This window comes from Camponotus vicinus, unplaced genomic scaffold (assembly GCF_025532165.1).
Source record: "Camponotus vicinus isolate PSW18456_S1 unplaced genomic scaffold, iyCamVici1.0 SCAF_4, whole genome shotgun sequence".
Classification (NCBI taxonomy): domain Eukaryota; kingdom Metazoa; phylum Arthropoda; class Insecta; order Hymenoptera; family Formicidae; genus Camponotus; species Camponotus vicinus.
In genome coordinates this window covers 6772765-6790781 of record NW_028141976.1, presented here as the reverse complement: position 1 = coordinate 6790781, position 18017 = coordinate 6772765, and the positions used below count along the sequence as shown (strand labels likewise).

Below are 18017 nucleotides of genomic sequence, written 5' to 3'. Positions count from 1 at the left end.
GTTTTTATTTGTATTTTTTATAGATCAAATTTAAATGTATAAGAATTTCTGTTTATATTGTGTACTCTTTAGATACATTTTATTATATTATGTCTAATAATTATAATAATGATTTTGTTTCAGGGACACATTGGTGAAAATCCGTTCGACAACGGTTCGTGGGGAAAGGAGCATTTTCAGCCATCGACAGTTCCCTGGCAGCTGAATCCACGCGGCCACGGTCGTCCTAGTGTGAGTACTTTTTATTAACTCATTAGATTATATTTAATCTTACATGAAATAAATAATTGTTGGGAATAATTTTCAATTGGAAATATATTTAAAATACAAGTCTATTTTTTCTCGAAAACGTAGAGAAATTATTCAAAGATTTATGGATTTTTATGAGATAGAAATTTTTCGCAACATATAGGAATTTTTAGGGAATTTTTATTTTTTAGGGAATTTTTATTTTATTTTTTAGGGAATTTTTAGAGAATTTTTATTTTTCACACATATAGGAAATAACTTTAAATTTATTTCCCTCAATCAATTGATTGCATTTCGATCGTAATACGATTTCGAGATTATTGGCTATAATTCTCGCGGGGGTAGATGCGTCAAATTTATAATTCCGGCGGGTAAGAATGCTCGCGTCGTTCCGGGGGGATGAGAAAGGAAGGGTAGGAACGAGAAAAGAAATCCGGCGGCTCATTGTGTCGGCAGGTAGCAAAAATGCTGGCGGGGTCGCTGCTTTCTCGAACATTTTCTCCCAAGAGTCGTCGGCTACTATATCGTTACCCCCTCCACGAAAATCTCCACCCTTCGACCATCGTGGCCGACTACCCTCTTGCGCTTACGCTCACTCTCCCGCACCACTCGTCCTGTCACCCGGTATTTATAATACGCTTTGTTTTCCCTCGACTATTTGTCTTGGGCTCTCGGCTCCTTCGCTAACGTTATTATCTCGCGTTTTTTTTTATTTTTATTTAATTCCGCCGTGTCGAGTTCCGCATCCCCTCCCATTCTCGTTACTCATCCGTAGGAGATCTTAATGAGCGAACTTCAAATACTCAGTTTTTTTTTTATTTTCTTGTAAATCATTCGATTTATCATTGTTATAATTGTTATATAATTGTTATATTATAATTGTTGATCATTGTTATAATTTTTTAAAAATATTCTGTCTTGCGAGGTTCTACATTCATTTATTAATTAGATTAATTGATTAATTTGATTATTATTACAAATTATTTACGAATACGTGACTGTGATGAATGTTTCTTGCGTATACAAAGTTTTATATTTACGTATCATTGTGCATGACTCACATGTTACACGACTCGCTATAATCTCTGGTCGAATTTAAACTGTGTGACGATATATACCAGTGACTCGCGTCATAATTTGTACCACCCGCAACAATTTCAATGTTCACCGATTACCAGTCTTTACGATATGGATTTCACGGCACGCGTCTTCACGCATACGATAGTAATTTATATGTGATACAATCGACATAATCGTGCTGTTATTTCATAAGAACTCACACATTTTTATAATATTTATTTCACGAGAAAAATCAATGCATAGATTTGGCTCATTGAATTTGCATTTGGAGATATGGAAAATATCTTGTAATTATACCGCTTTTCTCTTTTCAACTATAGATTTTTCAAACTAATCAGAATTCTAATGATATCGTATGTATAATATTTTGAGCATAAAATGTCGAACGAGATAAAATCCACTAAATGCAAAACGCATACATATATATATATATATATATATTTTAATATGAAAATTCTAATGAGCTTTGATTTCCAGTGCTATTTATATAACGAGTGACATACTTTGTTTAAGTAAGGAGAATGAAACATGTAGAGATCGTCAGGCGCACGTGCACAATCGGCATTCGTCTTCCTGATATCATCATATCGAGCGCGATCGTTTACAAAAGTAACAAAAGCAATCGAAAGCACTGACGTCAGCGTTTCCGCGAGCGTACGCGACCGATGATCTCATGCGTTCATATACGCTCATATATGCTTAGCTAACGTGGCGCAGCTCCTTTTACGCATGGCGCTACGTATATGTCTACGTGACAACGAACGATGCAGTACGTTCGCTTGTTGCAATCACGTATGCATTTGTCAGCATCTCAGGAAGCAATGCGTAGCGATACATGTATCACTTCTACCGGTTCTCTCGCGCCAACCTTATCCGCTTAAAATCAAACTCTCGCGCGCGACTTTCAATGCTGCAAGGCACGAATCGTTCCGCTTTTGACTCCGGAATGCATAATCTTTTTGACGAGCGAGTATGCGAGAACTGAAAGAACGGAAAAACGATTTCGCAAAGTTTAACTTCGATATCGCGAAAGGATAACGATATAATGACAGACGGCGAAAAGTATCGCTAGACTACGAATTTTATTCTTAATAAGTTGGCGATATCGCGTTATGGTATTTTGCCTTTCGCGAATTTGCATAATCGGCGAGAGGTGTTTGCTCGCGAAATTTTCAGTTTACAGTGCCGACCGAGTATTTCGAGCGTTCCAATTTAGCCGAAATTTCAGTCGGAAGAGCGAGTTGATTCTCTCATAATCTCAGCCACGCCTGTAGTAATATGAATCGCGGCAAAAATCAGAACGGGTGGTGGCTCTTAGACCGTCCCCGCAGCAGCCCCTGGGTTTTAAGATATGCAGAGCACAACGCACGCTTTCCTAGCGAGACTATTTTAATACGAATGAGGGTGGGAGGATCAGACGAGAGCGCGAGAGGCGAGAGTGGTATGGCTCGGCGGAAGATCTACTTCTTGATTACAGAACTTTTTACCTAATTACATAACATTGTTACCATTTACAAAGTCGCGTCGGGCCTGTGCTGGCTGACTACTAATTAGAATCCCCGATTAGCACCCGCGGCGACATCGTATTCCATTTCGATAAGTCTCGCGACATTTCACCAGCTCCCATAATGAAAGGGTTACGAAGTACGTAGTAGTGCGATTTTTAATGTCGCGAGTGCGATAACATGTTAAATAAATGCATTATTTTACATAATGTTGTTTCTATGCGAAATAGAGGTTGGGGATTTTTTAGAATTGAAAGAAATACTTCAAGAATTATGTCGCATACGATTAATTCAGATATCCAACGTTATAATTATTTATTCCTAACTATTATTGATAAAATAGATCACTTAATTATGCTGTTTCAATCGGATATCTTGAGCTACCGGCGCGAAAATTTTCCTGTCATCCAGCGACAGACGTTTATTTTTACAAGATATAGTCGGGGTCACAAATCCTATATACGAGACACGTCACTTATGAGCTATTTTGTAGGATGATAAAAATTTGAAGCCTATCCTTCGCAAGTAATTAGATATACCGAATTGTGGCAGACACTAGCATGTCGGAATTCGGGATATCAAAGGTTCAAAAAGAGTCGAATTTATCTTCGGGACTTAAGGTTCTTATCGGAAAGATGTAAGGGTCGCAGAGAGATAGTCATGCGCGCGAGGGACGAGTTTCCGACGATGCAGACATTAAGACGTCTGGTCTTCGACCTCCAGTTTTCCACCTCCCTCTCGGCGACCCCCGGTAAGCGCGTTTCCACCCTTTCTCCTCCTCCCCGTCTTTAGACAGGAGGTTTACCCCGTCTTCATTGTCCTCTAATTCTCATCTGATCCTCACATTACGTAATTTTCTCTTTATTATTTTATAATTCTCCCTCTAGCCCCGGGCCCGCGCTCATCCGACTTCAGGTCCGCACGAATTCATCTTCCGCAACGCATACTAATGCACCTTGCATTTATTAATTATTCCGTGCTAGTTACTCCGGCTTCTCGTCTCGCCGTCGCAATGATAGATTAAACCGCCTAGATTCGAAAGTTCGCGATGCGAATCCTGCTCGTCACTGGTAATACGTGCTCGGAAATTTTTTCCTTCCACGAATCGATAGGAACCGAGGAGTATTCACTCTTCGCTCCTCGTCAGTTTTTCATGACAAAACTTGAGAATTACGACTAATAACGATGTAGACTACATTTTCGACATTTAATTGGATTTGTTGAAATCGTAAATATATTATTTATATTTTTTTTATCATAATTTAACTTTTGTTCTAGATATGTTCGATAATTAAATCACGCTTTCATAGTGAAGGAAATTTGCTTCTTCAGACTATCTAAAATTGCTATCTAAATATATTACTTGCAGTCTCTGCGCGTCTTAAAACTTTACTAGAAATTATATATCTCTTTTAGAGTTTACTTTTAAAGAGAACGTTTGTAAAGGGTTGATTGTTAGATATTGTAGGATGAAAATTATTCACGGCGTTTAAATTTACATGCCGCCTGAATAGAAATCAAGCAGCGATCGAGCGCCTTTTGACGAGCTCCTAAAACCCAGAGTTCGCCATTTCGTACGCGATATTTGAAGATACAAGCAACTATTCCATGGGGAACATTCCCCCAAGATCTTTAACTCTTCGCGATCCTGAAGGATTCGTGCCACTTGGTATGCAAGGAGAGCAGCCATTCATCTCCCGATCTCCAGCGTTAGTCTCGACCTCCGGATATAAATTAGCTTTTGTTTAGCATTCAATGCGAGACGCCTTTTCTGCCGCGTCGGACCGACCTATCGCCGCACAACCCCCATGATTAGGCATCCTGACCAGCCCGTTGCGCTGCTGGCAATCCGGTGCAATTAATGTAGCTACCTGCCTCTCCGTTGGACCAATTAAACGCTTGCGATTGCCGTGAAAAGAAATTGCTCCGATGTTAAAGCAGAATTTAAATCTCTTGAGGGGCAATCGATGCGAAAAGTTTGCTTCGAGCTACTTTTGATAAAAGAATAAATGAAAAAAAGAATTCCGTCATTCAATAAATATACTTAGAATTGCACACTACTGCTGGTAGATAAATATAAAATAAAAGAAACATACTATAATTTTCAACTTTTGTTTCTAAATCGTATAACAAGACTAAAATTTGAAACTACCCGATATTTCTCGAAAGCTTTCTTGCTATACTGGTGTTCAGAATATTCCCTTTAGGGCTGCTCCTTAATATTCCATGGTATACTCCAGCAAAGAGGGTCGGCCAGTAATCATACATCCCCTTCAAGAACTCGGTATTTTCCTACCTTTTCATAATGAGCATAATTATTAATATTAAAGTAACAAGATTCTTCAACTTATAAAAGCTTTGTCGTATAATTAAAAATTATTATTGAATTTTGTATTGAATTATTTTGTTTTCGGCCAACTGTGTTAAATTTAATGTAACATTTAAAATTTTTCTCGAATAAAATCCCGAATAAAATTGCGCTACATTTATCCATGTTGCGAATTTTGCGAGAGAGGATTATCTTCGCGTTGCCGACATATTCTGTCTGAAGATTCGCGCTATTTCCAAGTCTCAATTTCATCCAGGAAGACATTTTCTTGAAGATAGTCGCGGGAGAAAGCCTGTTGATTCTGACGCCGGTAAATCCGACAGATGGGAAACATCGTCTAGCCGGCGTTGAACTTTCTCGATATACAAGGCAACATAGCAACACAACACGGTAAAGCACAACAAGTGGGGGGGATGCTGGGGGTGGAAAGCCCGATAGATATACAGCCACCCGTGGCAGAGAGGCGCGCGTCGCCTGCGCCACGTGCTTTTCACCCCTCCTCGGTGTTTCTCCACCTCTCCCCTTTCTCCGTCTGTCTTCCTCTCTTTCGCTCGCTCTAAACAACCCCTCTACCTACTGATCGGCCGACCGTATACACCCCTGTCATTCCCCGCCCGTGGGAAACGCAGCCTCTCTCGCGATACACCACGTGGCTACTGCAACAGTTTCCATGCCGCATGTTGCACGTGCAACGAGATGCCATGAAAATCTCATCATTATTATATTTATACATGCTTCATTAATTTTTACGTATCATTTCATGCACATTCAATATTTTTTACTCTGGATTCGAGTCTTTTTATTCGTAACTAGTTTTATTAGTGTATTGCTGTTTATTATAAATTGATTCCAATATAAATAATTAGGTACAACATTTTTCTATAAATTATTGTGATACATAAGCAGTTGCGTAATATTTTGATCAAAAATGCGGAAATAGATGTTAAATAAAAGTAGGGAATAATAAGAATAGATTTAAACCTTTTTAATAAATATCGCGATTTTTAATAATATAAAATAATAATATAAAATAATATAAAATAACAATAAAAAATAACAATAATATAAAATACGTTTTGAATATACATGTAAAATTGAGATGGCAAACTATCGATTATTATAATAAAAATTTAGTTATCATTTCAATTATTTGCATTATTACACTACCATATATTTTTCTATTAAATGTTATTCTAATCTTATGCGAATAATTTATAAAAAACACATCATAATTTTCTCTCTTTCTATCTCTCTAGAAATATTCGAGTTTCAACGCCGACGATGTACAGTTTCCAAATCTAAAAATGCTCTTAAAATAACGCGCATTATATTAATTTTCGACATAGTTTGTATTTTTAAGCACCCTCTCCATCATCTCGTAACAAATACATTAGCTTCGCGAATTATCGACCCGGTCCGGAAAAACACGCTCATCGGAAGCACGTGAATAATGCGTCCCCGAAGAGCTTTCAGACGCAGCGAAACGTTATACAGTGCTCGTAGGGTTTGGTTTTGCGGACTCTCACCCCCGGGCTAACCTAAGGCAACCGGCAAGCGAGCGGTCGGTCGGAGCCAAGTTAGGTCTAACAACGTAACCGAGACGTGCAACCTTGTAAATAGATGTCTGGAGCGTGCCAGAGCTCTCTGGAGCTAGAGCTACCTAGCTCGCTACACACGCGAGAGCAAGAAGGGTACAACGTCGCGGAAGTTGGCGCAGGGTGAGACGAGCAAGCCACCCGTTGTTGTACCTCGTCTTATACATATACCCCGCTTCTTACGTGCACACACGCATGCACGCCGGTAATTAGTGTCTTAATGAACCCGCGCCGCGGGTAAGGAGCTGCGCAAATAATTGCCAGCATGCGCGATCTCGCCGCTCGAACACGCTCCGCTCGGCGCCGCTCGGTCTTGGACGCGGGATGGGGCGGGACGGGGACGGGAGTTTTCTTTTCTTTTCTCTTAAGTGCGATTGCGTGCGCGCGAAATCGCGGAGAGCATTAATTTCATATGGCTTCGGTCGAATGTGCGAATACACGCCGCTGATTCCGTCGCGAGTGTCGTTGTGGCATTATGACGTTTTAATGCGACAAAATTGCATGTTACAAGTTCGACGTGTATGTGTGTAATAACACGGCGCTTTTGCTGCTGATTGCATGCAAAGGAAAATTATAGCGCGAATCATAGATGCAATATATTTATCGTTCATTTATTGTTTCATATTGCGTTTTTCTCTGAAGTATTCGTATGTTTTATAAGAGGGAAACTATATTTGATCTGTGAATTAAATTTTTTAAATGATTATAATCTCTTTATTCAACTGTTTGAGTAGATTTTTTAATTTTGGGTTTAATTAAACTGGATATTTACTATATTGAAAATTTACGAGAAAATGTTATTTTACTATGTTTTTTAAAGAACATCATATTTTCTTAAATATTTAGTCAAAATGCTGAATTATATATTATTAGTTTATAGTTTATTATAGACTCTTGCTATTATTTCATCAAGTAGAAAATTAAAATAGCATGACCAAAGTCTTAGATTTTTTATCTTTCTAATGACATAATATAGATTTTCCTCTCAGATAATAATATGATGAATTAATTACGAAAGAGTTGCAATTAAAACTTTGCTTCATTAAATGATATCGATAACTGCAATATCAACACTTTTAAATTGTAATTAAAAATGATTCAGTTCGATGACGTAAACAGTTCTTTAATATTTCTTTCCGTTGCTTGCCGTCTCGATTCAATAGTCAGGAAGATCTGCTTACAAAAGCTGATATTTTTAACGATACTTGGACTTTTCTGGTGCGAAGGAGTACAATGAAAAAAATATTTACTATTTTATTGTACATTAAGCGTAGTCTGACGTAGGTCCGGCCGCTAATGCATCGCCCTTATTCGACTTGGAACGACTTTTTGCTTTACGACGAGCGATTTGAATTTTATACACTGCGATATTTGAATTACGATGCGCCATAAAAAACATGATCGTCTCAGTGCGTTTCTTCGAGGACATCGATTATATCTGCATACATGTATAAACGTTATTCGGTTAATTTTGACATCGTTTTGCTATATCGTTATTCAATCGAAAGCTATATACTTTGTGACATAATATGTAAATAATAATATAAGATTTGCTCAGAATTGCTACACGTTTATATTCATTTTACGTAAGAGAACTTTGACATCTTACAGCGCGATTGAAAAGCAATTTATATTTATAGTTAGAATTGTGTGTCGTAATGCTGATAATGTCATAAGAAATTATTTATAGAAAGCGTGAGCACTGACAACTATCAATGTCACGTATATGCTTTATTATATAGATATAGGAATATTGTAAAAACTGGAAACGATAGCACGTGACGCGTGACATTTTCGCGCCGGACAGGTACCATTTCATTTTTATACGGCACATCGCGACTTTTCCTCAACGGTGCTCATTACGACTGTCAAATCTCGAGAATAAGAGACGTCGGAGGTCGAGTCGGAGCAACCAGAAATATGTCTTATTATTAGTCTTATTGCTATCGTATGTCTTCTTGTTTGTATTTATTCATCAGCATTCATGTATTTCCATTTGAAAACTTTTTACGCATTGCTTATCTTTTTCATTAAATCGAATTTTCCTCGTTTTTGATTCAGCCACAGTAATTTAGGAATCAAGACTAATGATGAAAAAATCTAACTAATAGATGATCGCCAACCGATATAACTTCTTACGTTGGTTAATGTTGGATTTTTTCTCTTCACCTTGTCTCTTATCATTTTAACAATACGGTGATATAATTTTATCTCATTCATTCCTCTCTACTTTGGATTTGTTGCTAATCAAAATTAAATACCTTTTCATTTTATAAATAAACATTTATACGCATTTTATTTTGGATATGTAAAAGATTAAACAATATTATGTTAAGATTGTAGATTTTAAATAAGTGAAATTATAAAGCTTGGAATTTAATCGATGATGAATTAATCTTTTGCAATCACAAGTCAAAATATATTTAACAAGTTGACTGAAATATTCTGAATTATGACAATAAGGAAAGGTTAATTTATCTATTTTATAAAAAATTGAATTAAAAAATATGTAGATTATTTTTTATAATAATTTTGATATCGCTGGCTCTGAAAAAGTAGAAGAATGTAATCGAAATTTTTCACAAAATCCTAAAAATTTTCTTTATATGTACATGTATGAATGTATTGTACATTTTTGTGTTTTTTGAAACACAAAACAATTATTTCGATAATTTCATCTCTTTTATATAGCTCCATCTCTTATAGAAAGCACCAACATAACAATACAAGACATAACTCTCAAGATAGTTATAATAGAAAATACTAAATTATTATTATACATTACTTGACTCTCTTTACCGTTTATATATAAGTCACATTTATCCGTTAAAGACGAGTCGATCTTTGTCTTCGGAGATGTTAAGTTGTCTCTATTCGTCTCCTCGGCGCGTCATTATCTTCGATGCCTGGAAGTAAGTCTTATTTCCGTAGTTTTAACTTCTTATCTTTTTAACCTTTTAATTTTTATTTCTTTGACTATATGTTCAGTTTATTTAGATCATTTTTAATAAATTGACATTAAAATAATTTCAATCTCGTAATTTTCATGTTTAATTCTTAGTACTTTTTTCTTTCTATGTTCATATTAGTTATATTATTTATTTAACTTATTTTACTTTTGTCCTTTGTTTTTACGTAGGCATCGTCAAGATAATGAGATACCGAGACATTTATTATCGCTTTAGACAGCACCCTTTGTAACAGACTCCGATATAAAACACTTTGTTATTATATTTTTTTCATATATTATCTTTTATTATATACTTTCGCGCTGAAGATGACCCAAAAATAGAGTCGAAACGTTCGCTATCCTCTCTTTGTATTCTTTAATATCAATATTTATTTGATTGTATTATAAATAAATGTGTTATAACATCGACACTCGACTCGTATTGTCATTATAACTGTTTTGTTTAATTTTATATTTCGAGTTTTATATTTATTAATTTTTGTAAATTATTATTAGTTGGGCAAAATATTTGAGAAAAAAAGTGGGGGAGGGAATGCTTACCTTTTAAAATCAAGAATGATGTTTAGCAGAAGTGTTATCCATCTCACTTAAATGTGTAACATTTTAGCACAGCAGCGTGTTTAGTCCCCTTGGATCATCTGTTCGGCAAGTTATGCAAGTTTTTTAATCTCGTGTGTATAAAACAGAAGGTACCTATGCCGCTGTCTAATTGATAGAAACGAACGGATGCGCATGTTAGACAGCGAGCGCATACGAGGAGAGGCAGCCGGTTCTCCGTCAAGTAATGTCGGCTACTTCCGCAGCCGCGGCAGGCTCTGATCAATACCCACGTCTTTCGTTCCTCGCTACGAGACGTGCACGTAGGAACATCCCGACGGTAGCCTCGGAAGGAAGTGAAAAAAGGAGAAAGAGATGCGGGCGAGCGGGGGAGGGAGGGAAGGCGAAAGGAGGGAACGCGACGAAGAAGGGAAGCAAAGCCGAAGGATTCCGCGAGTCTGCGGTAATCGCACTTCGCCGAAGACTCTTGCTCCGTCTTTTTCCGCCTTCTTCCTTCCTCCCCCTTTCCGTCTTCTTCCTCCCATGAAAACCTATGCCAGATGCGGGAGGGGAGGCGAAGGGGAATCACGTGGCCGGGACACCGGCGGATATCGAGTGGGCGGACGACTAGAAGAGAGAAAGAGAGAAAGTATGTGTGTGTATGTGTGTGTGTATATGCGACAAAGAAGAGGAGAGAGAGCACACTGCGCGCGCACTTTGATGTGTGCGCTCTCCCGGCGAGACTAGACACGGCGCCCACGCTTGTACTAGACGTTGAGAGCTCGACGAGCATGCGTGCGATGGACGCGTATGTGCATACTGCACATACATGTGCAACATGCTGGCGTAGCGATTTAACCAGGATACCAGCCTAGGAGGAGACGCATCCGCTAGCTAGGTGGTAGTAATGATAGTAGGGTGGTGGTGATGCTGGTGATGGTGGTGGTGGTGGCGGCTCGTCCTCTCTGCTGGCGGCGATAGTACGACGGCAACGGCGGTCAGGAGGAGTACGGGAGGGAAGCGCGAAGCTGTCGGTAGAGAGAATAGAGATCCTTGATCTCCTCCTAGGCATTCGATGGTAGGGAAGGAGGATGGAGGAGCGAGGAACGCTTTCGAATGAGAAAGTCGGAGAAGCGGCACACGGCGATACGAGGACGGGAGAAGGAGGAAGTCGAGAGGGATACGAGATGGAGGGAGGGAGAGGGAGAGAAAAGGAGAGAGAGCGGGTGTGTAGGCGGATTGGAGAGAGGAATTCCACAGAGAGGCGTGTCTTCCCCGGCGCACCAGGTGCAAAGGTGCGCGAACGCGACGTCGCCACGCCTTTTCCAACGGTACCAACGGTGGTCCATGACCGCACGACGTCGACAGCAACGACGACGACGACGACGACGACGAAGACGAGGACGAGGATGAGGACGACGGCGACGATGTCGGTGTATTAGCGTGTCTTCCTTGTCCGGCCCGGTACGAAGGCATCACGTCTGTCCTGCTCGAACGTCTCACTACGCCTGGAATAATTCGCGTCTCTCTTCCTCCCCCCTCGCGGCACCTCCACCGCGATCTCGCTTTCTCCTCTCCGCTCCTGTCTTACTCCATGCCCGCTACCTAACGGGGGTACGTACTATGTTAACGGACGGGTCGCGTCCGACCTACCACCGCCATCCCCACGTCCAGAATCCAGCTTCTGGTGTCAACGTCCCGGAGTTTCCACAGGCTTCTCTCTCCTGAATATGCACCTTCTACGCGCGCCATGGCGCGGGTCGGGGATGGGGGACCTGGGAATCGGGGATGAACCGGGTGGGACGAGCGACACAACGGGATTCTTTCTATCTTTCCCGATGCTCGCGACTGGAATGCGGGATGACAGTATTCGCCATCACGTAGCGCGCCCGTCTCGGTGCACGGTAAACAGAAATGAGAGAGGTCGCAGACGTGATCGTGATTTTCTCTCCTGGAAAGGGCAGTGCAACGGCGGCTGGTATCCATTTCATGGGTGGTAGTCGATAAATTGTTTTTCGGAGAAAGGATTCGCAGGTTCGATAGAGGAGTGCCTCCGATTCTCTTGAACCTTTGTATTAATAGCGCTGCTACTTTGATCAATGTTTCTTCTCCTTCGTGGATTTCCGTTTTACTTGGTAACCCATACCAAGTAACGAAAAATGTAACTTTTGATTCAAATTGATGTAATCTGAGAACGTGATAAAGATGTACAAATCCGAGTATCAGTTTATACAGAATTATTCTTAAAAATAATTATTAAAAATAATCGTCAACTCCATACAATCTTATAAATGCTTCTAACTTTAATAAGTTTACTATAACCTTACATTAATAAAATAAAATGACAGAGTTAAATTTTGTACTGCTTTTACAACTAGTGTGCTATAAAACATGAAATTCATTTATTTTAATTTATTTCATTTTATTATGAAGAAGATATGGGATACAGAAATTGTTAATGATCAAAACCGACATATTTGATAAATATAATGCATATGATTTTGTTACGCAAAGTTTTATGATATGCGTAAAAATATTTAAATATTATCTAAAATCTCTAGAGATATGTATTAATGTATTATGCGTGAATTCCATTCGGCTATGTGTGTAGTTTCTAAAATTTTGACAAAATTAAATAAATTACAAATTTGCATTGAACTTATTAAAGTAGGAATAAAATGATGAACAAGTATTACGATAAATATTGAATAGTGTGTGTCTATGTGTATGAACATATATTAATTAATCCATGCAGCACGATAGGGAGATGAAAATATAGAATAATTGAATCTTTTAGGATTGGCTCAAATATTAGATAAAAGGTGCTCAGACAAGATATTTCATTATAATTCGTATTAATAGGCATGCATGAAGAATGTAATGTATGCTTGAAACTCGTATTTGGAACTGCATAAGATTTGAATAGCTCTACCAGATTCTATTTAAGAATATATGAGAACTATTACTTATATCTACTTACGAGGCCACATCTTTCTAACATCTTTTATGAACATATTTGATTTTTCTTGTCATCGTTAATTAATCTAACTTTGACGGATATTTTAAATCGCTTCTTACCATATTTTGCGATAATTTTTCTGCTTTTTTAAAAAAATCTTTTTAAATTAATTGAAGTAAGAAGGAGGTTTATAAATAGAAATTTGCATATCTTTATACATACAGATTATACCTGATAAAATTGTTATCATAATGCAGCATTATTATTTATAAAATGTTTAACATATTAAATATTTCTGCAGCAATATTATTCTCATTTAATATGTAATATTTTACAAGCATTAATTTTAAATGTACGATTTGAATTAAAATTTATATAAATTATCACAATGGATAGAAAGATATAACTAGTTGTGTATATTTTTTATAAATTTTATCCAACAAATTCTATTTAAAAAATTCAATTAATATTCTGTTATAATTATTAATTATCGTTTATAATTAATTTTGGCTAACATATCTTAGATTTCTATATAAAAAAACCAATAGATTGATTTAAAAATGCTACGTCTCAAAAATTTTAGTTTAGACTTTTCACAGGATGCTAAATGGATGCGTGTAAACAATTTCTGAAGGACACATTTACCGAAGATGTTGCTCACATCTTTGTTTTCAATCGCGTGCACCGACAGCAAGTTCGATTTTGGTTCCGTGCAATCCACGATGCATCGCGCCGTATGCGACATTTCGCATTCTCGTAATCATCCGTCCTTCGCCGCGGTTATTGCGTCCCCCCCGTCGTTTTACCCGGGATACTTCAGCATCGAGTCGGCGATTCTTCGGCGACTCCTCTCCGTGTTCTCTTCGCCAGCATCCCCAGCGAACGCCACCCTCTTTCAGCCCTGCTGCTGCCTCACCTTCCTCCCACCTCCTTTCTCTCTCGCGATTCCATTTCTGCGTTGTTGAACTATAACTCTCTAGGAAGGCAGTGGCAGCTATTACGTCGGCTCCTAAGCTATTACGGCATCTGGGAGCCTCGTTGGTGCTGCTCCGCAGAAACGGGAACCAAAGAGGTGGGCACGAGAGGAGGAAGACCGGAGAGGTGAAAGAGAAACGACGGAGAAAGAGAGACGGAGAAGAGAGAGAGGCGGGAGTCGGGTTAGGTGAAGTGATGTATTGAGATCCCATTGTATCCACGGAATCCCCTAAGATTGCCAAACGACGCCCTCTCCCCCGACCACCCCCGTCCTCCCAACAGCTACCTTCTTCCCGCACCCGCTTGCATAATACGTCACTGTAGAAGGCGAATCTCCGACCTACCTCGACGCCAAGCGAGAGGAGGCGGATATTTCTTCTCGGCATTCTTTTTTTTTCTCTCGCTCGCTTTCCTCCTGCCGCCCTTCGTTCTCCAACGCTGCTCTTAGATTTCTTCGCGGATGCGTGTAGTATTTTTGTGGAAGAAGAGAATATGGCTGATATCGCGTTTAGAAGAATTTTTTTCTCCGAGCTTTAAACTTCCCGCTTTCCTCTTCTTCTCGTCATATATTATACAATCACGTGATGTGAAATAGTAATATTAAAATTGAAGTATACATTAATTATTTTATATTTTATAAAGAAGGTTTGTACATTCTTGTGTTTTTATCTGCTAATGAGAGACATTGAATTTTTCCCAATCGTTCATTATTTAGACAATTTCGAATGCCACATTTTATGTAAAAATTAAGTAAGATTTTTTTTCTTAAGATTACAAACACTTTCGCGCGTATTATAGAATCATTAACAAAATGAGTGAAATTTCTGTACATTTTTTGTTTTGTCGGTTTTGACAATTTTTTTAAATTCTTAATTTTTCTTTTCTCTTATATTTTTTTCCCATATCTCTTACCTTTCCCACACAATTAGAGCTTTGCGAAATATTTCTGTAGTAACGAAAGGTGGAAAAACAATATTACTGCTATCGAAATCATCGGTAATACTTGTCGTTTTCTCTCCGCCGCTCTATTTTTTTTTCTTTTTTCCTCGTTGCGACCCTGGTTAGTCTCCCGGTCTATTCGATGCCTTTAATAATATGGCCGCAGCCGCGTGCAGTATTGAGAATGGCATAATATCGGGTCTTTCGCCCTCTGATATTGCCAAGGTTCGCGGCGGTGGCGTCGGGGGATGAAGGGGGGGGGGAGGTGAGAGAGGAAGGGTTGGGCATAGGGGACGAGACCGAGAGATGAGACGCGAAGCGCGAGACCGACAGATGCCGAGCGGGAGAAATTCAAATTTTTGCACGGATACCTGGCGGTTCAACAGCGGCGCCGTTCAATAACAACCTTTATTATTTTAACGACCTACGTCCACGGGTCTCCGTCACCTTTGTTCGGCGACCTCGTACGTAGCGAGACTGAGGAGAGTCGCCTTCGGTCGCGCGGGATTGAATGTCTTCCGATCGATGCTGATGGTCACCGGTTTCCCGCGGGATGATTACATATCCATGTGTTTTCCGATCGAATCTCGGATGAATTTTTTGAGCTACGAGCGAGCTGCTGATATCCGTTATTTTATCGAATGCGCAAGATAAATTTAAGCGCCGGCGGCGATGTTAATGAAGAGCGCTGTTCTTTTTTATAGCAAATCGTCTCGATCACTTTATTTGGATCATTTTCAATTCAAAAATTTATGAAGGTTTCTACATGCTCAGAGCTGCAGAGAGATTCTCTTATATCAGCATACCACCCATTATCTTTTAGTTCTTTTTGTTATATTGAAGAGAATCACTATCATTTTATATTAATCTCAGAATTTCGAGATTTCGAGATTTTGGATTGAATAAATGTTTCATGACATGAACAATTATTTGATACTTTCGAAAGAATTTTTCTAATTTTTTTTTTAGAAAATATTTATATTTAGATCTTACAAAGACGTATGCTTATTGTTAATTCGGGAAAGCTATAAGATATGATGGATGTAGACGAGTATTTCAACGATGATCGTTATGTAACAGTCAAATGCATATGGCAAGTATCCACGATATTTCCGATGCACATAGATCAATAAGACTCGTTTCTTCGCGTAAAAGCAGAGGCAGGAACTAACATTTCTAGACCATATGGTACTGCAATTTAGTTAAAAATAAAACGCTTCTTATAGCGTTTGCCATGTCTCTAAACTCTGTGATCAGTTCTTTCTCTGAGGAATTACGCTCTCTGGTCTTTTTATTATTTTTTATTATTATACATAATATATTTCCACCATCATTGTAGTAAAATGCTTCGATATGTGTTTCTGCAAGATTCTATAAATAAAATTACACATATTGATATAACGTTAAAATTTCTTATGTAATAATTTATTTATATTATTCATATCGTCGTTAAAAAATACAAATATTTTTACGTTCTAAATTCAATTACTTTAAGATTATTGATTAAAAAATATCGTGATTTCGTAAAACAGTTTCGTCCTGCAGCATAAATTATACAGACACATTTGCGAAAACAATAGTAACCGGATGCTGTCACAATTGCACATGTGGTTATCATTATTACATGAGAATTACACGAGGATTCTTGTATCAAGTGTGCGAGAATAAACGCGGCTTTTAATTGGCGAACGGCCAATCTGCTACTCGATGTACAAACGAATACAAATATCGACATCGCGGATGACCGGCAAATGCAATTTATCCATCATCGCGACCACGACACGACACACGGCGGGTGAGATCGATATTTGGTAAATATTTGTGACGAGTCCGAAACAACGCTGATCGAGAGGCCCGAATGCAGAATATGCATTAGAGGCGTGCTTTTCATCGGGAGCGACCAAAATATCATATAGAATCGATTTGATCGACGTTGTGTTGGAAAGTTTTAATTGTCTCTGCATAAATAGTTACACATGACGATCTCAGATTACGCGAAAAATCACTAAATAATTTGCACAAGTAGAATATATCGCGCTTCAACACTTTAATAAATTTATATCTAATGTGTTAAATCTATTAAAAAACGCTCTAGAAATTATAATAAAACATAAATGTTCTACTTTTTGGGGAATAGATATTTAATTAAATACGCACAGCGTGTGCAAACTTTATTACTATCATTGCGGTAGAGTGAACGGAAAGTTTCGTCGTATTTTCACCCGAAACCGGAAACAAAATAAAACTTCCGAGACAAAATTTTCCAGCAGAAATTTCTGCAAGGATATATTCTAGGATATCGGCGCCGAATGTTCGCATCAGGCGACTTTTGTAGGAAATGGCTTGAAAATACCTTAGTACACTCTAAATGTTTCTATAGCATTTTACAATATTTGCGTTTACATTAAACAATTCATGCTTTAAAAATGATTATTATATATTTTTATTAATAATATGCGCGAATTTTAGCTCATCTAACAATAAGAAAAACATAAACGTTTATTTTGCTCCAAAATGTAAAACATCTATATTTTTTATTTATTATTTACTGCGATTTAAATATAATAATATCTAAGATGCTAAATATATTATTCTGTTTTCCATCAAAATATAAATAACTTTAAAAACATAAATAACTCGATAACATACCCAACAAATATTTATATTATCAATTTCGCGTATATATTCGATAAAAATATGAATGGATATATGGACGTCACCAAAACGTCATGAGAACGCACAATGTATTGAACGATGTTGATTACGATGCTAGTTACACTGATACAGCTATAAAAAATATGGCTACGTACGTCACCGAGATGCTATAGGCATCTTAATATAGATAGACATTTTGCTGACATTTATAATTTGAGATAAC

General features: G+C 38.1%; 1 protein-coding gene across 24 annotated transcripts in view; it reads left to right on the top strand.

Annotated features, from left to right (window-relative positions):
• Positions 1 to 18017, top strand: part of Foxp (forkhead box transcription factor P) — a 285273-nt gene that overhangs the window by 145464 nt on the left and 121792 nt on the right. For all 24 annotated transcript variants that reach the window (XR_014438721.1, XM_083098183.1, XM_083098175.1 and 21 more), the window contains one exon: positions 124 to 231. Coding sequence is in view for 16 of the 24 variants with exons in the window: in XM_083098183.1 (XP_082954309.1) it covers positions 124 to 231 (108 nt within the window). In the remaining 8 variants the exon portion in view is untranslated. The remainder of the gene's footprint in view (positions 1 to 123; positions 232 to 18017) is intronic.